General features: G+C 41.3%; 1 protein-coding gene across 2 annotated transcripts; it reads right to left on the bottom strand.

Moving 5' to 3' along the window:
- Nucleotides 1–798: 798 nt before the first annotated feature.
- Nucleotides 799–16663, bottom strand: LGALS8 (galectin 8). 2 transcript variants are annotated; one of them, XM_015621954.2, is made up of 10 exons: nt 16535–16663; nt 14493–14701; nt 10566–10654; nt 9766–9976; nt 8997–9113; nt 6522–6578; nt 6417–6443; nt 4964–5052; nt 2511–2676; nt 799–2055 (listed from the first exon to the last, which is right to left on the bottom strand). In XM_015621954.2, exons 2-10 carry the CDS (start codon nt 14604–14606, stop codon nt 1906–1908), a joined length of 1020 nt encoding a protein of 339 aa, XP_015477440.1. In that variant the 5' UTR covers nt 14607–14701; nt 16535–16663; the 3' UTR covers nt 799–1905. The 2 variants fall into 2 exon arrangements, with proteins under 2 accessions (XP_015477440.1, XP_015477441.1); XM_015621955.2 differs by lacking the exon at nt 6522–6578.
- Nucleotides 16664–22443: the final 5780 nt, after the last annotated feature.

Genomic DNA, 22443 nt, shown 5'->3' with positions numbered 1-22443 from the left:
TGGACCAGGGCATTGCAATCCTGAGAATCTGTTTTTTTCTGTCATCTATAGGGAAAGTAAAAAGTATGCCCACTGAAGATACTGAAAAAGTTGCAAGAAGCTATGATTCATGTAGGAACTTAATCTTTTTTACAGTCTTTAAAGACTGTTACTGATTAGCTGAAGTTCAAGAATAAATTGCTTGCTATCATAATGAATTTACCCAAAAAAATTACTGCTTGTTTTGCACCATGAGGTGCTGGTTCATTACACTGGTACTAAGAAAGGCACTCAGACTCTGTAAAAAAGGTTTTAAAATGCAACAGAGTAGAACTGACACTGTACAGAGAACAATCTTACATCCCATTGGTTCTGGGAACAAGCCTCTGTCCAGGGTACAGCATGCCATGTAGATCCCACATGTGGAAAGATTACCACATCAAGCTCTTCTAACGGGATTTTCTTAATACTGTTAATTGTGTCTGCTGTCAAACAAAAAGGACATTCCCATGAGAACAGCTGCTGAACTCTTAGCTTAAGGCAAGGACACACAAGTGGTTACTGCCACGAGGAACTTCCTACCAGCTCCTCTGTTTCAATGAGTTTATCCTGCAGCCCAGGAGTACATACAGCATAGCACTGTCCTGAAGGCTGCCCCAGTGCCTGCTCAGGTTAACTGCTCTGTGGATCACTAATTCCTTGATGTGGAAATGGTTCTCCAGTCAGGCTCACTTTGCCAATTTAAGACCATGACAAAACAAAACAAGATTATAGACCAAAAAGGAATCATAGCTACTTAACTACACCTGGAGAAAAGCAGAGTTCACATATGTTTTTATTGATGCTTTTTATACATTAAATCTTCTCATTTAAAGTCTTTTAGTGTACATCTTATTCTTGAAATTGTTTCAGTATTAGCAGTCTTAAGATACACAGGGACATCCTTCAGGCACGTATTGACAACTGGTAATAACTTATTTTTAAAAGGAATATAAAAAGACTGACATTGGTATGGAAAACTGAATAGGAACCATTTATTTCACATAGATAATACTTGAATACAAGACTGAAAAAGGATTCATTCTCTAGTCCACTGCTGAGTAGTCAAGTGCCATCTCAGCTGAAACCCTATTTGGACTACCTGGATTCAGACATATTTTAAAAATTAAACCCACAAACATCTATTTTAAATCCTAAGGATTCTTAACCCAGTTGGGAGCTACTTTAGATCTTCCAAAAGAAAGATCAAGCTTTCAAAAGTTCATGTAATTGAAACCAGCTAAATCACTTTCCCATTCTTTCACTTTGGAAAACTAGAAGCTAGAAATCTTGGGCCCTTGTAAGCAGAAGGTGACACAACCATAGGTGTCAGAGAAGGTGCTATTGCAGCAGCAGGCTAAGAGGTAAGATCAAACTTCTTGCTTTTTGCTGAAGTAAGGGGTCAACTGTTTGCTTAATCCAGCCTCACTGTAAAGGTTATAGGTACTAACATAAATTAAGACATAGAAAATTATAATCCATACTTCTATCTTAAATAAATTACAAACATCCCTTTTGAGGTGGGTAACTGTATCTTTGGATCCTATTTCAGTCTCATTTCTACTTCACAATATTGAATGTATGGTGTCAAAGAATGCCAAATGGTAATTATTGTTAAAGTATGATGCAGCATTTTCATATTGCTAGGTTCAGTTATACAGGAGATTTATCTGAGCAAACACTAACTTAGCCTGCCAGGAAACCGTAAACTAGAGAAGGATTAAATTTGCAGTTAGCATTTCTGGTACTTGCCCAACTCAGAGAGGCAAATGCAAAAGCCTAGATAGATTAAAGGCAGGCTCAGCATGAGTCAGCACCTGTTTGTACTTGACAAGGAGGCACTGTCATTAGAAGAGGTTAAATTCTTTTAGTAGTGATTGAAAAGAACTACCAGCTCTTCACATCCAACAAGTGAACATCTCCTGTGACTTCCACAATGTTGATCTTCTCAAGTTGTTTAAAACGATGCTTGTACTGCAGAGTGTGAACACCATTAACAGCAACTTTAAACTGGTAGGCATCACAGAAAATAATCAGCTGGAAAGCAAGAAGAGAAACAGTTAAGACTTAAGCTCAGGTAAGATGTGGAAAACAATCTGATGACCTAACATAGACTTGGGCAAGACTGTTTCTGATACAGAGAATGTTTCATGCAAAAGCAACATTTAAAAAAAAAATGGGGCATCAATAAAATTCACAGAATCATAGAATAACTTAAATTGCAAGAGAGCCATAAGGATCAAGTCCAACTCAATTTAATTTAAATTTGCTCTTGGCACAGGTTGAATTTTTGCAACTACTTAAAAAGAAAACTTACTAAATAAAGACAAATCTCTGCTCTCCAGGGTCCCATTTAATCCTAAGTATTTTCAAGACATGAAATGCAGGAACAGCAATTTTATTTAAATCTGTATTAGTAATAGGACATTTAAGCACTAATGTTAATTTGTTCGACAGCTTTTTCAGTTTTATGGTCTTTCAGTTAATCTCACCTCAAAGTACATCCCTGGAACGAAAGGGAAGTTAGCAACTTCCTTTTCTTCTTCTCCCCAGCTGTCATGAAGGTAGGAGTTTCTTACAAAAACTTTACTTCTCATTCGGGGATTCAGATGTAAAGCGATGTCCTTTGAGTCACTTGGTCTCAGATTTATTGCAAAGCTGGAAGATATTTTTTTTAAAGTTTACTGCACCAAGGATTTACAGACATGACAGCAGAGTCAATGCCATTTACCAAGTCCTTAACCAATACTCAGGCTGGTTGGGAGCCAGGGCTGTGATTCACCTGAAGAGCTAAGCAGGGCAGCCAGCCAGCAGGCACTGTCTCCTCTACACAGAAACCGTTGCTGGAGGCAGCAAATGTAGGACATGACCCTGCTAGATCTACTTCATCACTCACAGCTTTCTGTACATGTCCCAGCAAGAAGCTGTTGAGCCGAGAGCTGCTCCCCTACTGCACTAGGAAGCAGCAATCTCACAGGAAAATACAGGAGTGCCTGCACCCCCACCTCTTTCACTCAGCCAATGGAGATTGGGAGGCTTTGTTTTACCCAAAGACATCAGATCCTTTCTGCCAACAAACTGGTTGGACCCCAAGAAAAAGTTCAAAGATTATCTCCATACATTTAAGACTGCTGAGAGGCCATGGATACAAAATGCTATTTTGCAGGCAGCAAAGCTCTGCCCAGGCTGAGTGAATACTCTGCCATCTCAGACGTGCCCACCAAACAGGGTTCCTAAAGGGGAACTCTGGAGAAGAGTCATCAGAGGGAACAGTCATTCAAATTCAAATGAATGCTTCAACCTGTGGCAAAGACCTTACTGCATTTGAAGAAAAAAATATTCCCTCCCCACCCCAAATTAACTCCAGCTGTCAGATTGTTGCCCTCTTCTGAGAATTATTCAGTCCAGATAGGAAATATTGCAACACTTCCAAGCTGTGAAATCCTCTTTTTCACCAAGAAAGAGAAACATCTACAGCTGTGTGAAGAGAGCAAAAGACATGAAATAACTTATATACTCTATATATGTTTAAAAGCATAAACATAAAAAGCAGACAAGCTTCATGCTTTAACAACCAAAAGCCTCTTCATGCTTATACTCATCTGAGCACTTGAAAAGTGCTAATAAACTTTTCAAGCTAAAAGAAGGAAAATAAATGCTACTCTCTAAATGTTAATTATTCTATCCAATCTGAAATCCATCCAAACTTTTTGAATAAGGATTCCAGACCTTGGATTCCAGTATGAACTCTGAATACTGCAGGGAAGAAACATGCCCTGAAGCAGTGGGAGTGCAATACACACACAATGTGAAAACACACTTCTCATCATTTTCACTTCTCATTAATCGCTTCAATTTTAGACATGTTTTGGCAGAGCCAAAACCACCCTGCAAGTAAAAGGCATGCTGAAGCACAGACATTTGCTCAACTCCATTTTGACTGTGTTGTGCTCCCCTACTCCCCAAGCTTTATTTCATGTTTGGAAAATGTGTTCTTTGCAGCCCTTTGTTTCCACCCCTATCAGCTTTCATGGAATCACAGAATGGCCTGGGATGGGAGTGACCTGAAAGTTCATCTCGTTCCAACACCCTTGCCATGAACAGGGACATTTTTGCCTGGCTGCTCAGGGCCCCATCCAACCTGGCCTTGAACACTGCCATACATGGGCCATCCACAATTTCTCTGTGATCCCTGTTCCATCTCACTACCCTCACAGTAATGAATTTCTTCATCATATCTAACCTAAACCTACTCTTTCTGTTGGAAGCTATTCCCCCTTGTCTGTCACTACACACTCTTCTAAATAGTCTCTCTCCACGTTTCTTATCGGCTAATTCCTAATACTGGAAAGCCACAATTAGATCTTTTTGAAGCATTTTTTTCCCAGACTGAACATTCCCAATTCTCTCAGCCTTTCCTCTTAGGAGGTGCTCCATCCTTCTCAATCACTCAGCTCATCACTTCCATCACTCAGTTATTGTCAGTTAGGCACCTTCATGCTTATACCAAGGAGGTTTGTCAGAGAAATATTATAACATACAGCATTTGAGCACACCAGTAACTTGCCTCACTCATGTTTCACCTACTTCTGCCAGATCCTTACTCTTGGTTCTCTTTAGAATAAAAGCTGTCTCTGTACAGTGCATCTGCTGACACTTCCTGCACAACAGACAACCCTGAACAAACACACAAATTTGTGAATGACACAGATTTAGTAGGTAAGACACTCAGGTTTTACCTTCACTTTTTACACCAGAGCTTCTCTTTTAAGTCCTCTCTAAAGGGGTAGTCCTGCTGGTTCCTGAGGAAACTGCACTGTAGTTTCAGATGATTGCGGATGCAACGTTGCAAGTGAGTAAGGATATACAGAGGCAATGGAAAAACCTACTCATTCTCAAGAGCACCTCAGTTAAATAACAGGAAAAAAAAATCAGTAACACATACCTCTTAGGGTTTTTATTCACTTCTCCTTTAATGGCAATTGTGCATCCTGGACGAACTGCAGTATCAAGTTTCCCAAAATAGGGAACATCCTGGAAGTACACACCCAGTAAAACTTTTGACTGTGACCTACATTTTTCACTTTTTTTATACAAGCTGAGCTTTACTATGGCAGGAAGAAATTTTGGCCTACAATTGCAAATCTGCACTTAGAGCTAAAGTTATTCCTACCAGCATATTGCAGGATTCTAATACTACAGTGGAAAATGTACACTGAGATAAATATATCAATGTATTGGGTTTTAATTTAGACTACCACCTTGGGTTCAAAACAAACATTATTTACAACTATTTCTGCCACCACTCATGGTGGAAGGACAGGAAGAAGGGGAAAGTTAAAAAAAAAAGAAGAAAAGTGTAAGCATGAAACTCCCTGTAATAGTTTAAATTCATATCACATAATTATTCAGACTTATACGTGACTTCTCATCTCTGGAAGTATCAGTTTTGCTTTAAGGAGTAAGACTCATGCTAAGGTGTGTTGTTGTCCCATGGTTACATAAGCACTAGAAGTACTTAGGGACACTAAGTGTTGTGTCCTCCTGGCAGCAGCTCATAATGATAGACAGTGCAAGTACTTTATTTGTCTTATTTTTTTCATTGTGCTACAAATTACTTTTACCAGGGAAAAGGGAGTGGAGAAGCACTTCATATTTTTGCTGAAGTCCACCATTTGCAAATTACAATATTACGTGTTATTTGGTTTTGAAAAAAAGGCTGAAGAAGGCAGGCTGCCGAGTGACAAAGCATCTAAAATTATGGCACTCACTGCAACTTCACCTTCTCCACAAACTCTATTTGTTCAACCCCTGGCTTCAACCCCTTTTCAGTTTGAGTGTGGTCCTTGCTCCAGTGTGGATACTGTCCACCAGCACAGGTTTTTGCAAAAAGATAAGCACTCACTCCACCTATACACCACGTAAGCTAGGTTCAAGTTCCACCTCTAAGGTAAAATGCTTGTGCACAGATATCTGTCAGCAAGAGGAAGATATAGCAGACATGTTCCACACATGTGAACAGAATATGACTGCAGAGTACTTTTGCTTTGCAGGTATTCCCTAAGGTAAAGAAAATAAAGATTATTTTGCCTCTTAGAAAAAAATTCAAATGTGATTTAGTCCTTTAAAACTTCAGATACTTCACTTTTCATTTTTTTGTTTATGGTTGTGGATGCTGTGTTTATCCTTTGGGTTTTCTAAATGATTTAACAATAGTCTCATTTGTACTAGCAGCAGAGAAGAGGATTATCCTCTACAAAACCTCACTGATTATCTTTCTTCAGTCAACTGTCAATTCCTTTCTTCTAGTCTTTTGTGCATGTCTGCTCACGAATAAGTGAAGTATTTTTATTTTTTTTTTATTCTACATTTGCCACAAATCTACAGGAAACACTTACCAATTGTAAACCATTTGGCATCTCCCCCTACAAGAGAAGAAAAGAACATTATCTAGCTTATCAAACAACAGGGAGATTCATTCAACCTTTTACAAATATACGTACATTTTCTGTGCTTATCTTTGTTACTCCTAGAGATGATGGCTGAGAGCCTTGTAAAGACTGCAGAAAGAGAGATATTTAGGTGTCATTGCTAATGTCATACAACTTTAGCATAAAGTTGGTTTAGAACAATGTAAAGATCATCATGCTTTGAATGGTGAACTGTTAAGATGGAAATCTAAGGCTATGTCAATGAAATGAAATGTAGCCTTTTCTGTAGGCTACAAACTACAGAAAAGTTGAAGATCCACTGCTGAAGCCAAATCAAGGTTTCTGAAGATCACCTCATTACAATTTGAATCTTTATTTAACAGTCAGAGCACTGTCAAGCCCTCAAGATCTCAAGGTACCCACAGAATTCTCCTCACTGGGGTAGAAATACCAGTATGGCAAGTCCACACAGCAGGGTTCTTGGGATTCTAAGCAGCCCTCTATATCCTTGTCCCTTCTCACAGGAAGGACAGACAAGCAACATGGTCATGGCAGAGACAGTTCCAGCTTCGCCATATGTAGGAGACGCTTTCTGGGGATGGTCAGAGACACGGCAAAGACCTCTATAGTCGAGTTAGGTGTTAGAAGTTTATTTCAGGGCGTGGGATAGAGAGAGAGGGAGCCTGCTATGAGCCAGCAGATAGAGCTCAAAGCAGGCTTAGAGAGAACAATACAAAAGAGGGTAAGATATGAATACATGAGTTTAAGACTTAAGATTGCTATGAAAGAGAGTAACAGAACAGAATGGAAGTGAGAGAGCCGGGAAAAAGAGCAAAAGAAGAGCAGGAAAGAGCAGCAAGAGAATGTAGTAAGAGAGACAAGAGAAAACAAGAGAACCAAGAGTTAAGAGAGGAGTTAAGAGAAGCCAAGAAAGCGAACTCTCTTTTACAATTACTTATATAATCCATACATACGAATATTCTATTCTTTCACTGACCAATCTTTCTAAGTATACTAATACAGTAACATTTGTGTGCAACCTATAGAAATCGCTATTTTTGCATATTTTTAGTTATCTCAGGGTCTTTTAGACCTTTCCTTATAAGGCTAGGATGAGGGGTCTCAGCTTGGTTTTATTGCAGGAAAGAATGTGTTCTGGCATGCCAGCCTGGTTTGTTTGAATTATTCAAACCGTGCTATCATTTGTATTTCTTCCTTAGCCTTTCTGGCTACAAAGTCATATTTATAATTTCTTTCTAATTCTACCTTCCCAACAGCCATAGAAGACTGTGGCTTCAGGTTGTTTATTTCAATACAAACCTCCAACTTCTTCCTCAGAAAAGTGTATTAGAAGCAAAGACTAAAATAAAAGAATTGCCTTTCTCCATTTCTTTCTTCCAAAAAGCATACAGCATCAGCAGCCACAGATTAAACCAAGTGTATGTTTTGTGCTTGGGTCAGACAATTTACAGCACCTGCTTGCCCTCAAGCTCTTCTTGCAATCAGCCCTCCAAGATCAGGATGCAGGAATATTATTCTGGCAACATGCCCGAGGCCAAGTAATGGGACTCATGAAAATCTGTTTACCAGCTTTGCAAATGATCTTTAAACATAGCAGACCTATGTTTAAAGCTTAGATTTCATTAGGCTCAGCTTCGCTTCCTACCAAAACAATTACTAGTCTGCCGACCTGTGTTAGACCTCATATTTGGCAGCAAGCGTCAAAAGCTTCGCCCACAATGTAGTGAAGATTGCACCGAAGAGATACAGAGTATTTCACATGAGTAGGTAGGCTACCTTAGTGAGTGGCAGAAAAGGGAAAAGGCATTCACCATCTGTATCTCCCTGGAATTTATCACCTTCAGTTTCTGTTCTAAAAGCCTAACTCTTCCAGAACAAAAGGATCTCTCCTTCTTCACACAGAAAAACTCCCTGTTAGTTTACAATCAGTAGCAGAGCTGGCAGCTGACAGGAGGCACAGCACAACCTTCACTTTGAATTCACTGCAGTTTGGTCCAAATGTATGGTCAAGATATTCAAAGAGAGTATCTTTCTCATCCCCATAAATGTACACTTTAACTTCATTCAACAAATCAGTCAGTTAAGCAGGAAAAAGAGGGCTATGTGCACAAAAAGCTCCAGCTGTGGCTGACCTTGGCATTTCAAAGCCAAGCAAGAAGTTACAGCCATAGCTAAACTTGTCACTTAGAAGCACTGAATGCTCAAGAGTTCTTTCTGGAGCCTCTACAATATTTGCAAAGCCTAATCCACTCTTAGACTAAGTATCCAATTAATTCTTATACCATGTGTCCTGTTAACTTTGTAAACTGTAAACTTTTGTCACTTTCTTGGCCCTGTAAGACTAAAACAGGAAGACAGCAATCCTCATTTGAGTCACATGCTAAAATGTGGGGAAACCAAAATCTCCTTACCAACATTGGACTGTGTAGCTACTTCTCCTTCCTTCCTTCTCACTGTAAATCCCACTATGCAGTTTAGCAGGACAGAGGAAATGAATCAAACAAGTCAGCTATCTATACAACTTACCTTAGAAATAAACTCTATGGTTCTGATCTGCACTTTGCCATATATTCCAAGAGTATCTATTTTTTCAAGGCTAATTCTGTGGTTGTAGAGCAGCAAGTGTTTTTTGTTTACAGTCACCTAAAGAGACAGGGAAATAAACAGAAAAACTGTATTAAACATACATTAAACCAGCCATGTAGCAAATTGTATGCACACATCTCTGCTTTATACTGGTTTGGTACAAAAAGGAAACAATTTGGTACAAAACACTCCTAGGAGGGTCCTAGAAATATCAGATCACCTAAGTTCACCTCATCCATGATTCAGTCTCTCCATCACTATAAGGGAGATCCATTTGCCCACACTAAAATTTGCATTTCACACCTTTGTTTCTACCACCTGATCATTTACCCATGTGGCATTATCAATGTAACAGAATTTATTATTACAGTCTAACAGAGCAAGAAAAATGCACCTCACATGTCCCCTCCCAGAGGGCTGTCCTACACTAGTCACAGAACAGGTTTATCCCAAGTTAGCCCTCTGCACATACAGAGGGAAGGGTGGAGTAGCCATTAGCTATGGCAGGAAGTTCTTTGCCTACTCATCCAATTTGGAGGGAAGCAATACAAAATTAAAGGTTTGACTTAATTAGCACCTCTTTTCTGCAGTTAGACTATACCCAGGTAACAGAGACACCTAGACCTCCAATATTTATTTCAATTATACAGAATACCTCTACTTTATTGGCCTGACAACAGTTGCAGATGAAGAATCAACCCAGACTCACCTGGAATTTGTCCTTTAAAATCATGATGACAATCTCAAATGACTTTCCCTTTTCAAAAGGCATCTCATAAGTGATCTCCTCCCAGCCCCACTTCTCCCTCTCCAATGTGTTGCAAACAATGCAGCCAGACCTTTTGAAGCGGGGGTTGAAGTGGAATGCCACATCAGCTCGAGGCTTTATGCTGCTGCCACACTGTAAATCCACCTGGAACCTACTCATAAAAATAAGACAAACCACATTCAGTTCAGTCTCGCAATAATTCATCTAAAGGCTCGGTACATTTGTGTTTTACCGTGGAGCCTCAAAACAGGCAGACATAATGAATGTCACTGCATAAGAAAAAATCTTCGAACAAACATTTGTCCTCCTCTCTTCCTACATAGCTGTGAAAGGTTCTCCCATGATCTATTGCAGTGAATATAAATGTTTAAATTTATTTAATGGTCATCAGTCATATCGTGTAAACTCCTCACTTACTGTGTTCACCACTTTCCCTCCCATCACCCTCAGCAGAATGTATCAAATAAACCTTGGATAAGGTCAGGGAACAGAATCCCCTTACTGGGCACAAGTACTAGTCCATACCTCCAAATCCCAGTTTAATTCCTACACATGACACATTCAGTTATCAATTTTGTTAGTCTCAGATTACCCTTCATGCCTGCATTCAATCTGATGCTATCACAGGGATTTAGATCAAGCCTTTGTGTGCCATCCAAAGTAGGACCCATGGAAACATTTCATCCATTATATTCTTGCTCACGTGGTGACACTGCAAAACATGACAACATAGCCTCTACCTATCTGCATCATCAGGAACAGTCCCATGTATCACAATCAGCTCTCCAGGAACAAGGCCACCGTGTATGGTTCCAACATATGGAATGATCTAGAAGAGGGAAGAACAGCAAAAAATGAAGAAAACAATATTCCACTACCATTTTGTGAAGGAGGCAAAAAAACCCAAAATAGTTTCAAAATTAGTATTCTGTTAATTATATGATGCTCTACAACACTGAAAGAAACACAACTAGCTTTTAATAAAAAGAAACCACAACAGCAAGGGAAAACTTAGCATATTTGTCCCTGTGAAAACCAAGCTTTTCAGATAAAATTAAAACTAAAATTTCCATCCTCCATTCTTAGCTCTCAAATGAAGAGTTGTACTATTTTATTGCATCGCTATTCATAAAGCATTAAGAGGATTCACTTCAAATTAGATTATTCCCAAGGGCTGACAAATATCAGCCCCTTGCTGGTACCAGGAGGCAACTTCCACAACTCCCCTGATCCCAGGAGCTGCCTTTTTCCTTGTTCTTGCTCTATTAGGGAAAACAATGATAGGAAGAGACTGTGTCACAGTGTGTCTTCTTAGTAAAACCTACACAAACACAACAAAATACCTCATCTTAATGAGCTAGGAACTGCAAAGTGCACTGAAACAGCCCTGCTCCAGAGTCTTGGATTTTATGGTGTCTACAGTAGGCAGTCTGGCTCAAAGCCTCACTATCTTTTCTTCCTTACCAATAGCTGGAGAGGGTAACGTGTGCCTGCTACACTGAACTGAAATGGCAGCATGGTGAGAGTTGTTAAGCCATAGTGAAGGATATGTCAGAAAGGATAAAAGCCACCAACACCCTGGCACAGCTCACAGGCAAAGACTCAAGACATGCTCACAGAAGCCCCACCCTGATCATCAGCATTTCAGGAAGGGATGGGAAGCACCTTAACATTAAACTGTGGAAGTTCCCAGGGCCTGACCCAAAAGCAGAGCAGTAAGTCACACATCTCATCACATGTGTAATGTGCTTCAGATTGAAAAAGGAAGTAAATGGTATAAAATGCTGCTTTTACTCTGGTTAACCAACAGGAAATTTTGCCAAGGTTGGTTTTGGTAGTTTAAAAGATTTTAGGATACCTTTTAAATGAAACATCAATCGCAAACAAGAGTTCCAGTAACTTAACAACAAAAATTAAAAACACATTGGAATTACTACTCTTGAATGGAATATTAGACCATAAAACAAATTGAGGTTTTTATTTTTAAAATATAGAGATCATTGCATGAAAGAGGCAGATATGAAAAGGGTATGTGTTTGTTGACAAATATTTTTGTTAATCTGTGAAGAAAAAGGAACGACCACAGAAATTGTCTAACTCCAGAGTGCTGATCATTTCTGCCAGTAGATACACATCCTTTTCTGTCCACTCTCCACTTTCCTTCTCAGCTACCCACCCACTGCATAAAACCTAATTCAGTCATCTTCTGCATCAGGGGGGGAAAAAAAGCAAAGAACTCGCTTCTCAAGCACATTGCCAGGTTAAGTCTCATCATTTTCATTGGCTTTAGCAGGTGCAGTAGAAAAGGACCAAAATGTGATATTAAGTGTTAAAAGTGTAAGAAAAGTGTAATCCTTTTGCTTACTGGTAGTCACTTGGCTCCTTAAAATACAAGCTGCACACCAGAAGATAGTTTTTATTCAAATAGTAAGACTAATAATAAAAACCAAAAAGTGTATCTTGACTGTTCTAATTTTTACACTCTGATCCTGAGGGGCAGTGGCTCTATTGCAATAAAGCAGTAAGTTACTGGTTCAGTCTCCAAAGACAAACTGAAGAAGCACACAGAGGTCAGGGATACTGGGACTTTACCACTTTAGTGAAGCAAAGTTCTATAGTCCTGGTAAGGAACTGTGGCAAAAGCACTTCCTTATATTCAAAAGGATGCATTTATTTAGAAGTAAAGGTGGCCCATCAACTCTTCAGAAGCTCAGATGTGGAACCTGTAAGACCATAATAGAGCACTTTCTGGATGCAATACTACAGACTTAATGAGACTTTGCCATCAGAGAATGTGCCTGTAATTTCCTTGTGTCTCAAGATGCTCTTCTACTACTTTTTCCTCATTTATTAAGAATAGTGCTTGTCACATGACATGACCTACCATCATCCTATCTTTCTTCCAGACCTCCAAAACTTGGCTCTAAAGCCAACTGGTCAATATCAACTGAGTTTGAGAGGTCTCAAAGATGATGTTCTTCCTAAAAGAAAATGCCAGTTTTCATAAAACAAGATGAGTCTTACAGAGGAAAGGACTGCGATAAAAGCTTTTATCCAGCATGCTGGATATCAGACAGCTGCCCCACCAGATGGGACATGACCTAATTTCTTGTTGGATAGGTGGAGTAAAGGGCACAAAGGAGGAAAGCAGATTTTCTGCATGCTTGAGAACAGTACAGTAATGAAGAAATACATCTCAAAATCAAACCAATAATAAAGCTATGAAGTTTGCTGCTAATGGAACAATGTATTCAAACAATGACATTTTCATAGTCTGCCCTGCTACAGAAGGGCTGAGGTTGGAAGAGACCAGAGAGACCTCTGGTTTCTCTAACGAGATGCCTTGCTCAAAGCAAAGCCAGATAAAGCAGGTTGCTCACTGCCTCATCTGGAGACTGCCCCAAAGTCATCTGCACAATCTTTCCCAACTCTGACTCCATATTCCAATCCCAAATACTCATTCTTTTTCCCACAATAGGCTCTTGACCCCTAAGTTCTAGTTGAATTCTCCTGCTAAGCTTTTTCACCCATCATCCTGATCAGTCCCTTTGCAGCCACCCAATTTTGCTGGACTCTTAGTCTCTCTCTGAAACTACTCATTTGTCCCAAACATCTGTAAATCCTTCTCTTCGCATCTCCCTCTCCCACCAAGATCTCCATCTATCAACTTTCATTCTCCCTTTCCTTTTGCACTTCAGCCCTTCCACCTTCTAGTTAATCACACAGCTTTCCTTCCTCTTCCAGATGGGTTCTCATGAAGGGGGCTGAAACTATTCCCCCCTCATCCCTAACTCTATTCACTTTGCAATATTGACCATACACTGGGAATAAACAATCACATTCACTGAGAGCCCAAGGGTGTGACAGTGCAAAGCTGCAATAGATAAGGAAGTCCTGTGCAGGTCTGTGTTACTGTACATTCCCCACAAATACTTTACAAATTTTAATATTTTTAAAGGGGTCTAGCACAGAATAGTAAAAACACTATTTCTGGCAGGTTCAAATGAACCACATTTTTTAAGGCACAACAGAAAACACAGCTTCAGGTACCCCCTTTAGGGAAAGTCAAAGTAAAGCTGCTGTCACAGACCATGAGAATGCTAGAACTTTTCAGATAAAGTTTCCAGACTCAAAGCTAGGTAAACAAAATTCCGTCAAATCCAGTCTTTGCAATTGCTGAATCATGTCAGCTCAAGCTTTCCACAGAAAACAGGATTTATTATTAATTGAACTATGAACTATGAAAACAGATTCCAAGTTTAGTTGTTCAGACTGAAGTTACAGGCACCACAAAACATACATTTTATGAGAACTGGCAGACACCACCCATGTTTACAGAGAATTAAGACTGAAAACACTCCTTATCATACTTTCACTTTCCACCATATTCTGCAAAAAATGCCAGACATCTACATAAACTGTACATGAAGCAGGATTATCCTCCAAGGTTGACAGAACACCTGTCCTCTTTTGGAAGTCCTGTCCATTTACAGCACAATTTCTAAACACCATCAGCTCTTCATGTCACCCGTGACATTCTCCCTCTAATACCTGAGCAATGCAGAGCTCCCAGTAGCATCCCTCACTGTGCAAAACAGTACTATTGGCATAAAACAGCCAAGTCCCATTTCCCAAGAGAGACACTGCTGACAAGACAGAGGAATTACCGGGTTAATGATTGTCTTCTGTGATGTATCCAAAGGCAGTTCATGTATTTCTTTCTGTGGTGTATCCAAGGTCAGTTTACCCATTTCCTTCTGTAGTGCACCCAAGGATGTCATCTTCCCTCCTCCAGATAAGTCTGTCAGTTCTGTGTGGCCACTGCCAGAGTGTATGTAAAGAACTCACTGATCAGGCAACACCAAAGGAGGGATCCCTTCAAAAAAAGGCCAGAAATTTTAATTAAAGAGAAACAAGGTGACACAACATGAAGTGAAACCCTCCAAGGTAAAACTACAAATACCACAAGAAATGATGCAAATATCTTTCCAGTAAATCTGCTGGAATTTTGACATATGAAATTAAAAGGCTTGCTTAAAGCACCGAGAAGCCACACTGGTAAACAGTGTAAGCAGCAGCGTGCTATCCCCAGATTTCCCATGGCAGACAAGCCTTAGTGGATGACCTTGCCTTTTCCACCTTTATCTTACATAAAGTTAAGAAATACTAGGCAAAGACAAAGAAGAGAAACAGAGGATGTTTTATGTTTCTTCCTCCAACACATACAATCCCTGAACTCCACAAGTAATTACAGGAGTGTGTAAAACTACAATTAAATGCACAACATTATTAAGAAATAAAGCTTATGAGTATGCTCAGCTGCAGTGCAACTTCTTTAGCAAAGTGACCAAAATTCAGGGCCCAATTGTATTATTTCTGGCATATTCTGGAGAAACAGAGTAGCATGTAAGTTGTGTGCTGTTGACAAGCAGGGAAAAAGTCAAAAGTGAGGGCTCTAGCCACATTATTGTGTGACAACAGCAAGCAATGTTATGAAGAAGAAAGAAAAAAAACAAACACACACAACCAGAAAAAAATTCCAGAACAACACAAAACCAAAACCCCAAGGTCTGTGGTCTGTTCCACAGGGGTTAATCTTTTGCCATGATTAAACAATCGACTGGTCCATTTTGCAACATCTGGCTTATCTTGTTGGAGATTTGGACCAGATGGGTATTTTCACCCACTTAAGACCAGTATCTAGAATGCAATTCAGAGAACATAAGACGCCAACACTGCACAATTATTTTGCCCTTTGACCTTCTCAAGGGATACTACCATAAATTCACTTTTGCCTGTGCAGGCAAATTTTATTGATTAAATTTTTAAAAGGAGAAAATAAAGATCAAATCAAACAATAATTTAGCCTTTACCGTTGTACAGTCCAACAGCAGACCCCACGAAAATGAAACCTACAACCCAGCAGCCTGCTATCTGAGCTTCCTGTGTGTGCAACAGCAATCTAGATCCTGCCAGGAGAGGATCCTGGGACAGGGTCTTGGCAGAGCAGGTGGCACTATGACAAAGCGATGAGTTAAGGGTTTTCTTGTTTGCCTATTAGTACTTTATTGGCAAGGTCGCAATAAAGAAGGAAAGCTGCAATTCAGGCTTTGTCAAAAGCAGGACATGCAATTGCAAAGCTCTCCTGTATCCTTCTGTCAGAGGAAGCACTACCAAGGTATGTGTTACACCACCAAATCTGCAACACGGCAAGTTAAGGTTCCCTGACACTGCTTTGAGAACTGAGATACACAGGCTGCCCTGCTATCTCACACACCCCAAGGGGCTGGAAGTATCTTCCACAGACAAACAGGAAACCACAGAGGACAAGAAGCAGCTATTAGGCTTCCCACTGTGACACAGAGAAAATGTGTCCTTCATGAGTTACCTTCATGAGGGTAACTCCGGCCAGTCCTTACAATTAAAGTGAGATTTTGCACCAGTGCGAACAAGGCTTCTACAAAGAGAATTTCCGAGTTGCTTTCTGGATATCTGCAAGCAATTAAAGTACAAAATACCGGCGGTGTCCCCCGCTATAACTCCCGAACAGTGGAAGGACACAGAACCAAGCAACCTCGGCCGCTTCAGCTTTACAGCGAACCGCAGCAGTCCCGGCTCCCCACAGCCCCGCCAAGAGCAGTCCCTCTTCCCGACAGGCACATGGGCGGGCAGGGGGCGGGTCCCCCGCACTCTCCGCTCCATCTCTTACCTGCAGGAGGCACCACGGCGATCAGCAGCACCCGCACACCTGCAGGACGCGCCCGCCCGGCGCTGCCGCCATCGCCGCCGGCCCCGGCCCCGCTCCCGTCCCGGCCCTCACCGCGGTGACGTCACCGCAGCGCCGCCCGCGCGGGGGCTGTGGCGCGTGCCCGGCACAGGCTGTTGGCCCCGGCGCGCGCAGGCGCCTCCCCCTGCAGCCGGCGGGGCGGGGCTGAGCCCCCTCCATGGCGGCCTCGGGGCCGGGCCCACCCACCTGTGTGAAGTCAATCGCGCTCCTTCCCCTGCCGACCCTCCGCTTCCTGTGTGTGTTGTGCTTCCTCTGAGGGTCCCGTGTTACAGCGCAGCCCCATCCCCTGAGAAGGCGCATCTCACGCAGAGTCACACAACTGTTGGGTTCTTTGCAACCCTCGGGGGATCAAGTCCAACCCCCCTTCGAAGGGCAGGCTCACCTCGAGTAGATGACACAAGAATGCGTCCAGATGGGTTTTGAAGGTCTCCAGACAATGAGGCTCCACGACCTCCCTGGGCAGCCTGTTCCAGTGATCTGCCATCCTCTACGTAAAGAAGTTCTCCCTTATGTTATTGTGTTTTAGTTTATGGCCATTGCTCCTCACCCTGTCACTGGGCATCACTGACGAGACTTTGGCACCATCCTCTTGAACTCACTTTTGATAATGCACTTCTGTGCATTAATGAGATCCCCTCTCAGCCTTCTCTTCTTCAGACTGAGCAGACCCAGCTCCCACAGTCTCTCTTCATAAGAGATACCCCAGACCCCAAATCATCTTTATGGCCTCCGCTGGACCCTCTCCATGAGCTCCTTGTCTTTCTTGTATTGAGTATCCCAGAACTGGACACAGCACTCCAGATGTGGCCTCTGAGGAGTGCAGTAGAGGGGCAGGATCACCTCCCTCAGCCTGCTGGCCCCACACTTCCCAATGAAGTCCAGGATACCATTGGCCCTCTTGGCTGCAAGGGCACTGCCGGCTCGTGGTCATCTTTCACCCACCAACACTCCCAGGTCCTTCTCTGCCAAGCTGCTCTCTAGTAGATCGGCCCTCAGCCTGGGCTGGCACTTGGGCTTGTTCCTGCCCAGGTGCAGGATCCTGCACGGGCCACGTTGAACCTCATTAGGTTTCTCCCCACTCAACTCTCCAGGCTCTCCAGTGACCCACAATGACTGTGGTTATTTCTATGGCCAGACCCAAACACAGTTTCCAAGCTCACGCTGGGTCATTCACTGACCCAGGATCTTTGTGCTTCTGAAAACTGGAAATCTTATACCAAACCTAGCCTTAAAATCACCGGCCCAAGGCTGTGCTTCATTCCTTCTGTTCCCTTGCAGGCCCCACTGAGAGTGATTTTGGCAGTTTTGGTCTAGTAAGCAGGAAGGCCAATGAAGTCTGTTGCAGCTGTACAGCTCATGATGTGTAACAACAATCTGCTCAGAGATGCACTACTTCAGGTTCCTCCTGTTAATACACTGGATGGAGAAAAGATGAGCACAAAAATAAAGAGTGCAGTATAAAAGGCTCACAAGCTTAAATCACTATCTCCTATTCAACTGAAAGTATTCAGTATCTGTTTGCTTTGCAAAACACAGTGTATGTGGCTGTAGTGAATTTAGAATGGCATTCAGCCACTGTCACAAAGACCACTACAGTATCTTAGCTAGATAATATCCAGTCTTCTATTCCACAATTAACCAACACAAAAGCCCCATCTCGAATCATATCTGCTGCTGGAGTTCTGCTGATAGTTGTAGGATTGCTGCTTTAATGGGTACCTCATCTCAGGTCCATAAGATTTGAAGGATTAATTCACAGAAAGGTATGATAACACTTCTTTTGAGGAGAACTACAGAAATGAGGTACTCAGATAAAAGAGCAGCAGAGCAGGTTGCCTAGGTAAAAGTACCTTAGAATCATGCATGGCTGTGAGAGAGGAGGACTGACAACTATTGTGTGGTCAAGTGCTAGCAAAAAGCCTGCTATTCAACTGTTCTACATAATTCCACAGCACTACTTAAAAAGAGAACAAATGAAAGGTCCTGAGCCTGAACTACTACTTAGCTATTCTTTGAAGCTATTTTTCCAGGCACTCCAGTTAAAAGAGTAGAACACTTTAATAAAACCAGACTGACATAAGTACATGAAATATACTCAGTTGTCAGTATTAGACTGCAACCTCAAAGCAGGTCTGAAAGTTCAGGTCAAACAGCAAAGACAGAAAACATGCTGAAAGATTGGAAAAAAAAAAATATGATGCTGAAAGGAAGAGCAATAAGTGGAAATGATCCTAGAACCACAGAAAAGAAAGTTTTACTACTTTACTAATTCTTGCTCAGGGCTCTTCTACTTTTGGGAAGAAACAATCCAAAGGAAATGTGATTTGAATTATGGACCAGTTCCTTACTGAAGCAGAACAGCTGTTTGATTAACAAAATTTTAGGCTGAGTCATAGGCAGTTTACGAAATTTGCAGGGAAGTCCCTATTTCAGCTCCCAAACCTGTTGCAGCATTGACAATGAGTCAGTTGGGTTACAGCTTCAGCAGCTTTGTACTACAGTACTGTTACTTTGTTCAAAAACTGTCACTCTCCTGCCAATTTCTTGTGACTGCTATTTTTAGCACCATTTACTAATGGCAGTCCTGTCAGCAAATAACAAAGTCTTCCCTAATTTCCACTGTCCAAGTCCTAATTCAGGCTTTTTTCTTTTAAATTTGATGTGCACTCGGCCATTTCTGGGACTATGTGTAATCCTGTCATCAGAGACTTCTCATGTTCCAGCAGAATTCTGCTTGCGGGAAAAATAGAAATGCTTTGTCAAGACCAGATGCAGCCAATTTCAGCTGAAGCAAATATAGCAGCTATTCTTGGCCATAAGGTAGCATTTCACCAAGGACCCTCTTACCCCTAAGAAATTTTACCTGCCTCTCCTGTCCTTGATGCCAAGCCTGTAACCTGTGCCCTATCAGGGTAGCAAGCCATGGTCCAAAGTCAAGGTGAAAACATACATAGTCACACTTACTTGCCTGGTATTTTATGCACAGTTCCAATTATAACATTTCCATCAGCAATGTAATTCCCTAGACTTGGCACAAATGAACACTAGTCTCCATTAAGAAACTTGCCCATGAAAGTTACTCTCAATTAATTTTTTCATATTGTTTTACCAGAATAACTGCAATTTTTCCCTAGTTTATACAGTACTACAGGCCACAGGGGTAAAGCCTCTAGCGCAAATGTTCAGCAGACATTTTGTGCTTAAGGACTTCATATGATCTCAAAAGACTGACATTGTTGTATCTTCTGTAGTTTTAGTGGAGCTGTCTGTGCATTACAGCATTATCTGATGAAATTATTCCCCTAGCGTCTTCGAAAGGCTTTAGACTCAAAGAGGACATGAGTCACCACTTCTTGGTACACCAACATTAAAATTTCAGTTGACAGCCCAGCTGGCTCAGCTTTTATTTGTCTACGAGTTAATCAGTGACCTTCCAAAACCTTTCCTTAATATATATCACTATTTAGCTTCAGTGATCATTCTGATCTTCCAGTTTTCAGTTTAAAGCTTGCAAATCACAGGAAACAAAACAAAAAGTCATGTTTTTTTAAATGGGCTTACAGATTCACAAGCTTAAAATGCTACAGCTGCTTCAGGAACAAACAAGTATTCTATTTTTTTGTTGCAATTTTTTTGCTTTTTAAAGCAAAATGTTGAAGAGAAGCATAAGAGCGAACAAGATACAGAATAGACATAAGGGCCAAAGGACAAAGAAGATACCAAGAAGTCACAAGACCTTTTGAAAACCAAATATAGGCCTTATAACCCTTGAAACACACTCACCCCTTCTTTCTTAAATCAGTGACATGACACTCTTGAAGTAGTCTGGATCACTCCTTCATTTGCGTTGCAAGAGGTACAAGAGCAAACCTGTGCCTGTGCTTGCCCTTTCTGTACACCCCACCACACCTCCACCCCCAGGCGGTTGTGCCATGATCTGCACGTAGCGATTCAGTCCCTGCCTACCTAGGGAGATAAAAAACAGGAAATATCATGGATCTGTGCAAAGGGAAAGACTGTGTGATGTTCTCCAAACTGGGGACGGTGACCAAACCCAAGATCCCTAGAACTCCACACCTTCATCATCCTCGTGGCAGCCCTCAGCTCTCCTGCATTTTCAAGGGAGAAGTGCAAGGGCTGTAGTATCACCTCTCACCACGAGATGGTAGGTGTTTCCTGACGGTTAGAGAGGATCAGGCTTCTAACAGACCTTTGAGATGGTGAACTTCTCAGCTTCAGAGAAAACAGAGGCAAAAGTAAATAAGGACAAAAAAAAAAAAACCAAAAAACCCCAAAAAAACTGTTCATGGGATCGTGAATGAAGTACGGGAAGCTCACATAGACTGGGGGCAAAGACAAAAATAAATTCTCAGCTTAAACTCGAGATATTTTTACTATTGTAAGTATTTGGGTGCCCCTTTCTTATCCTGGCTCTTTCTGTTAAGGAATGTTTTAGTTATATAATTTTTTTTTTTTTTTTATGTCATCAGTAACATGAAATTTTAGTTATTTTTTGAGACAAAAAACATTTGAAAATTAAATATTGGGTAATCTTTGAAGCAAACTCATAATCAAAAAAGAAGAAGGAATTTCACATGAACGTGTAAAGTTCTATATATCCATACCTTGCTGGACACAGAACACATTTATTACCCAAGTTACTCATGCTGCTCTTTCTCATTTGAGAATCTCCGGCAACTCTCATTACCACAACAAATATACATTTCCTCAAATGACCTGTCTTTAAAATCAAGAATCATTGTTTTACAAAGGCAAAATAAAGAGATCAAGCTAGTAAGAATGATCAGCTGTTAATTGCCCCTCTGCCCCTAACAGAGGGTTCAGCAACCCTTTCCCAAGGCTGTCAACTTCTCTTTGCCATCAGCTTCTTCCAAGATGGAGTCACTCCCAGTCCTTAGGCAGAATACAGGAAAATACTACAGACTGCACCTCTCAAAGTAAGTTCTTTTAGTGCTGCTGATATTCAGCCTATCCACTTAATGCCAACTGACCACAGCCATGGAATCAAGACTAGCTGAACTCGGGGACTAATAAAAGCACTTTTCTGTCAAAACAGGCAAGAAGCTCACATCCTCAATTAATGGTGCTCTAACCTACTGTCCAAAACGGAGCCAAAATTTATAATTTACATTATATATTGATAGTAGTTATGAATAACAAATTACTTGCTTTCATGGACAGAAGAACATGATCTGCTGCAAAAAAATTACACAAGTAGGCTGCTCTTTAATTTATTATAAATGCCATGCACTTTCCTTGACCTCGTTTAAACAATTCTGCTGTCTGACAAATAATTTCCAGTTATGTCTGGCCCCAAGTCAAGAGTGCTACCCTAGCCTAAAGAACCATAAGGCAGAATTTACATTTCTTTCCTCTTGCTAACAGCTTAACTTGGAACTGTGGGAGGCCTTTTGAGACAGTGAAAAATACACAATCCCTTGCACAAGGCACTGCCCAGGCCAAGCTGCAGCTCTCCATTTTTCAGTACTGGTTCAGGAAGAACCTTTGGTTTACAGTTTCTGTACAAGTTATTTTGAAGCAAGCTGAGACCTGAGACCATGCTGACTACCTCTATCCTTTTTGGTAGGCTCCACAGGACAGTCCCCAACCCATCCTGCATTCCTGTCCACAGACCCAAGGGAAGTGCATGCAACTGGACCCTGTCACCATTTTGCTGAGGATACCCCATAGTTGTCTACACAGGAAAACTAGGCTCTCCTGGAGCACAGCACCTTAACTTTGTCATTGAAGAACAGTTATTAAGCTCATTATATCTTAGATAAGCTTGCAGGAATAGGGTGGTTTGGCCA

The sequence above is a fragment of the Parus major genome, chromosome 3 (genome assembly GCF_001522545.3).
Source record: "Parus major isolate Abel chromosome 3, Parus_major1.1, whole genome shotgun sequence".
NCBI lineage: Eukaryota > Metazoa > Chordata > Aves > Passeriformes > Paridae > Parus > Parus major.
Note: the sequence above shows the minus strand (reverse complement) of the source record. Positions and strands in the feature narration are given on the sequence as shown.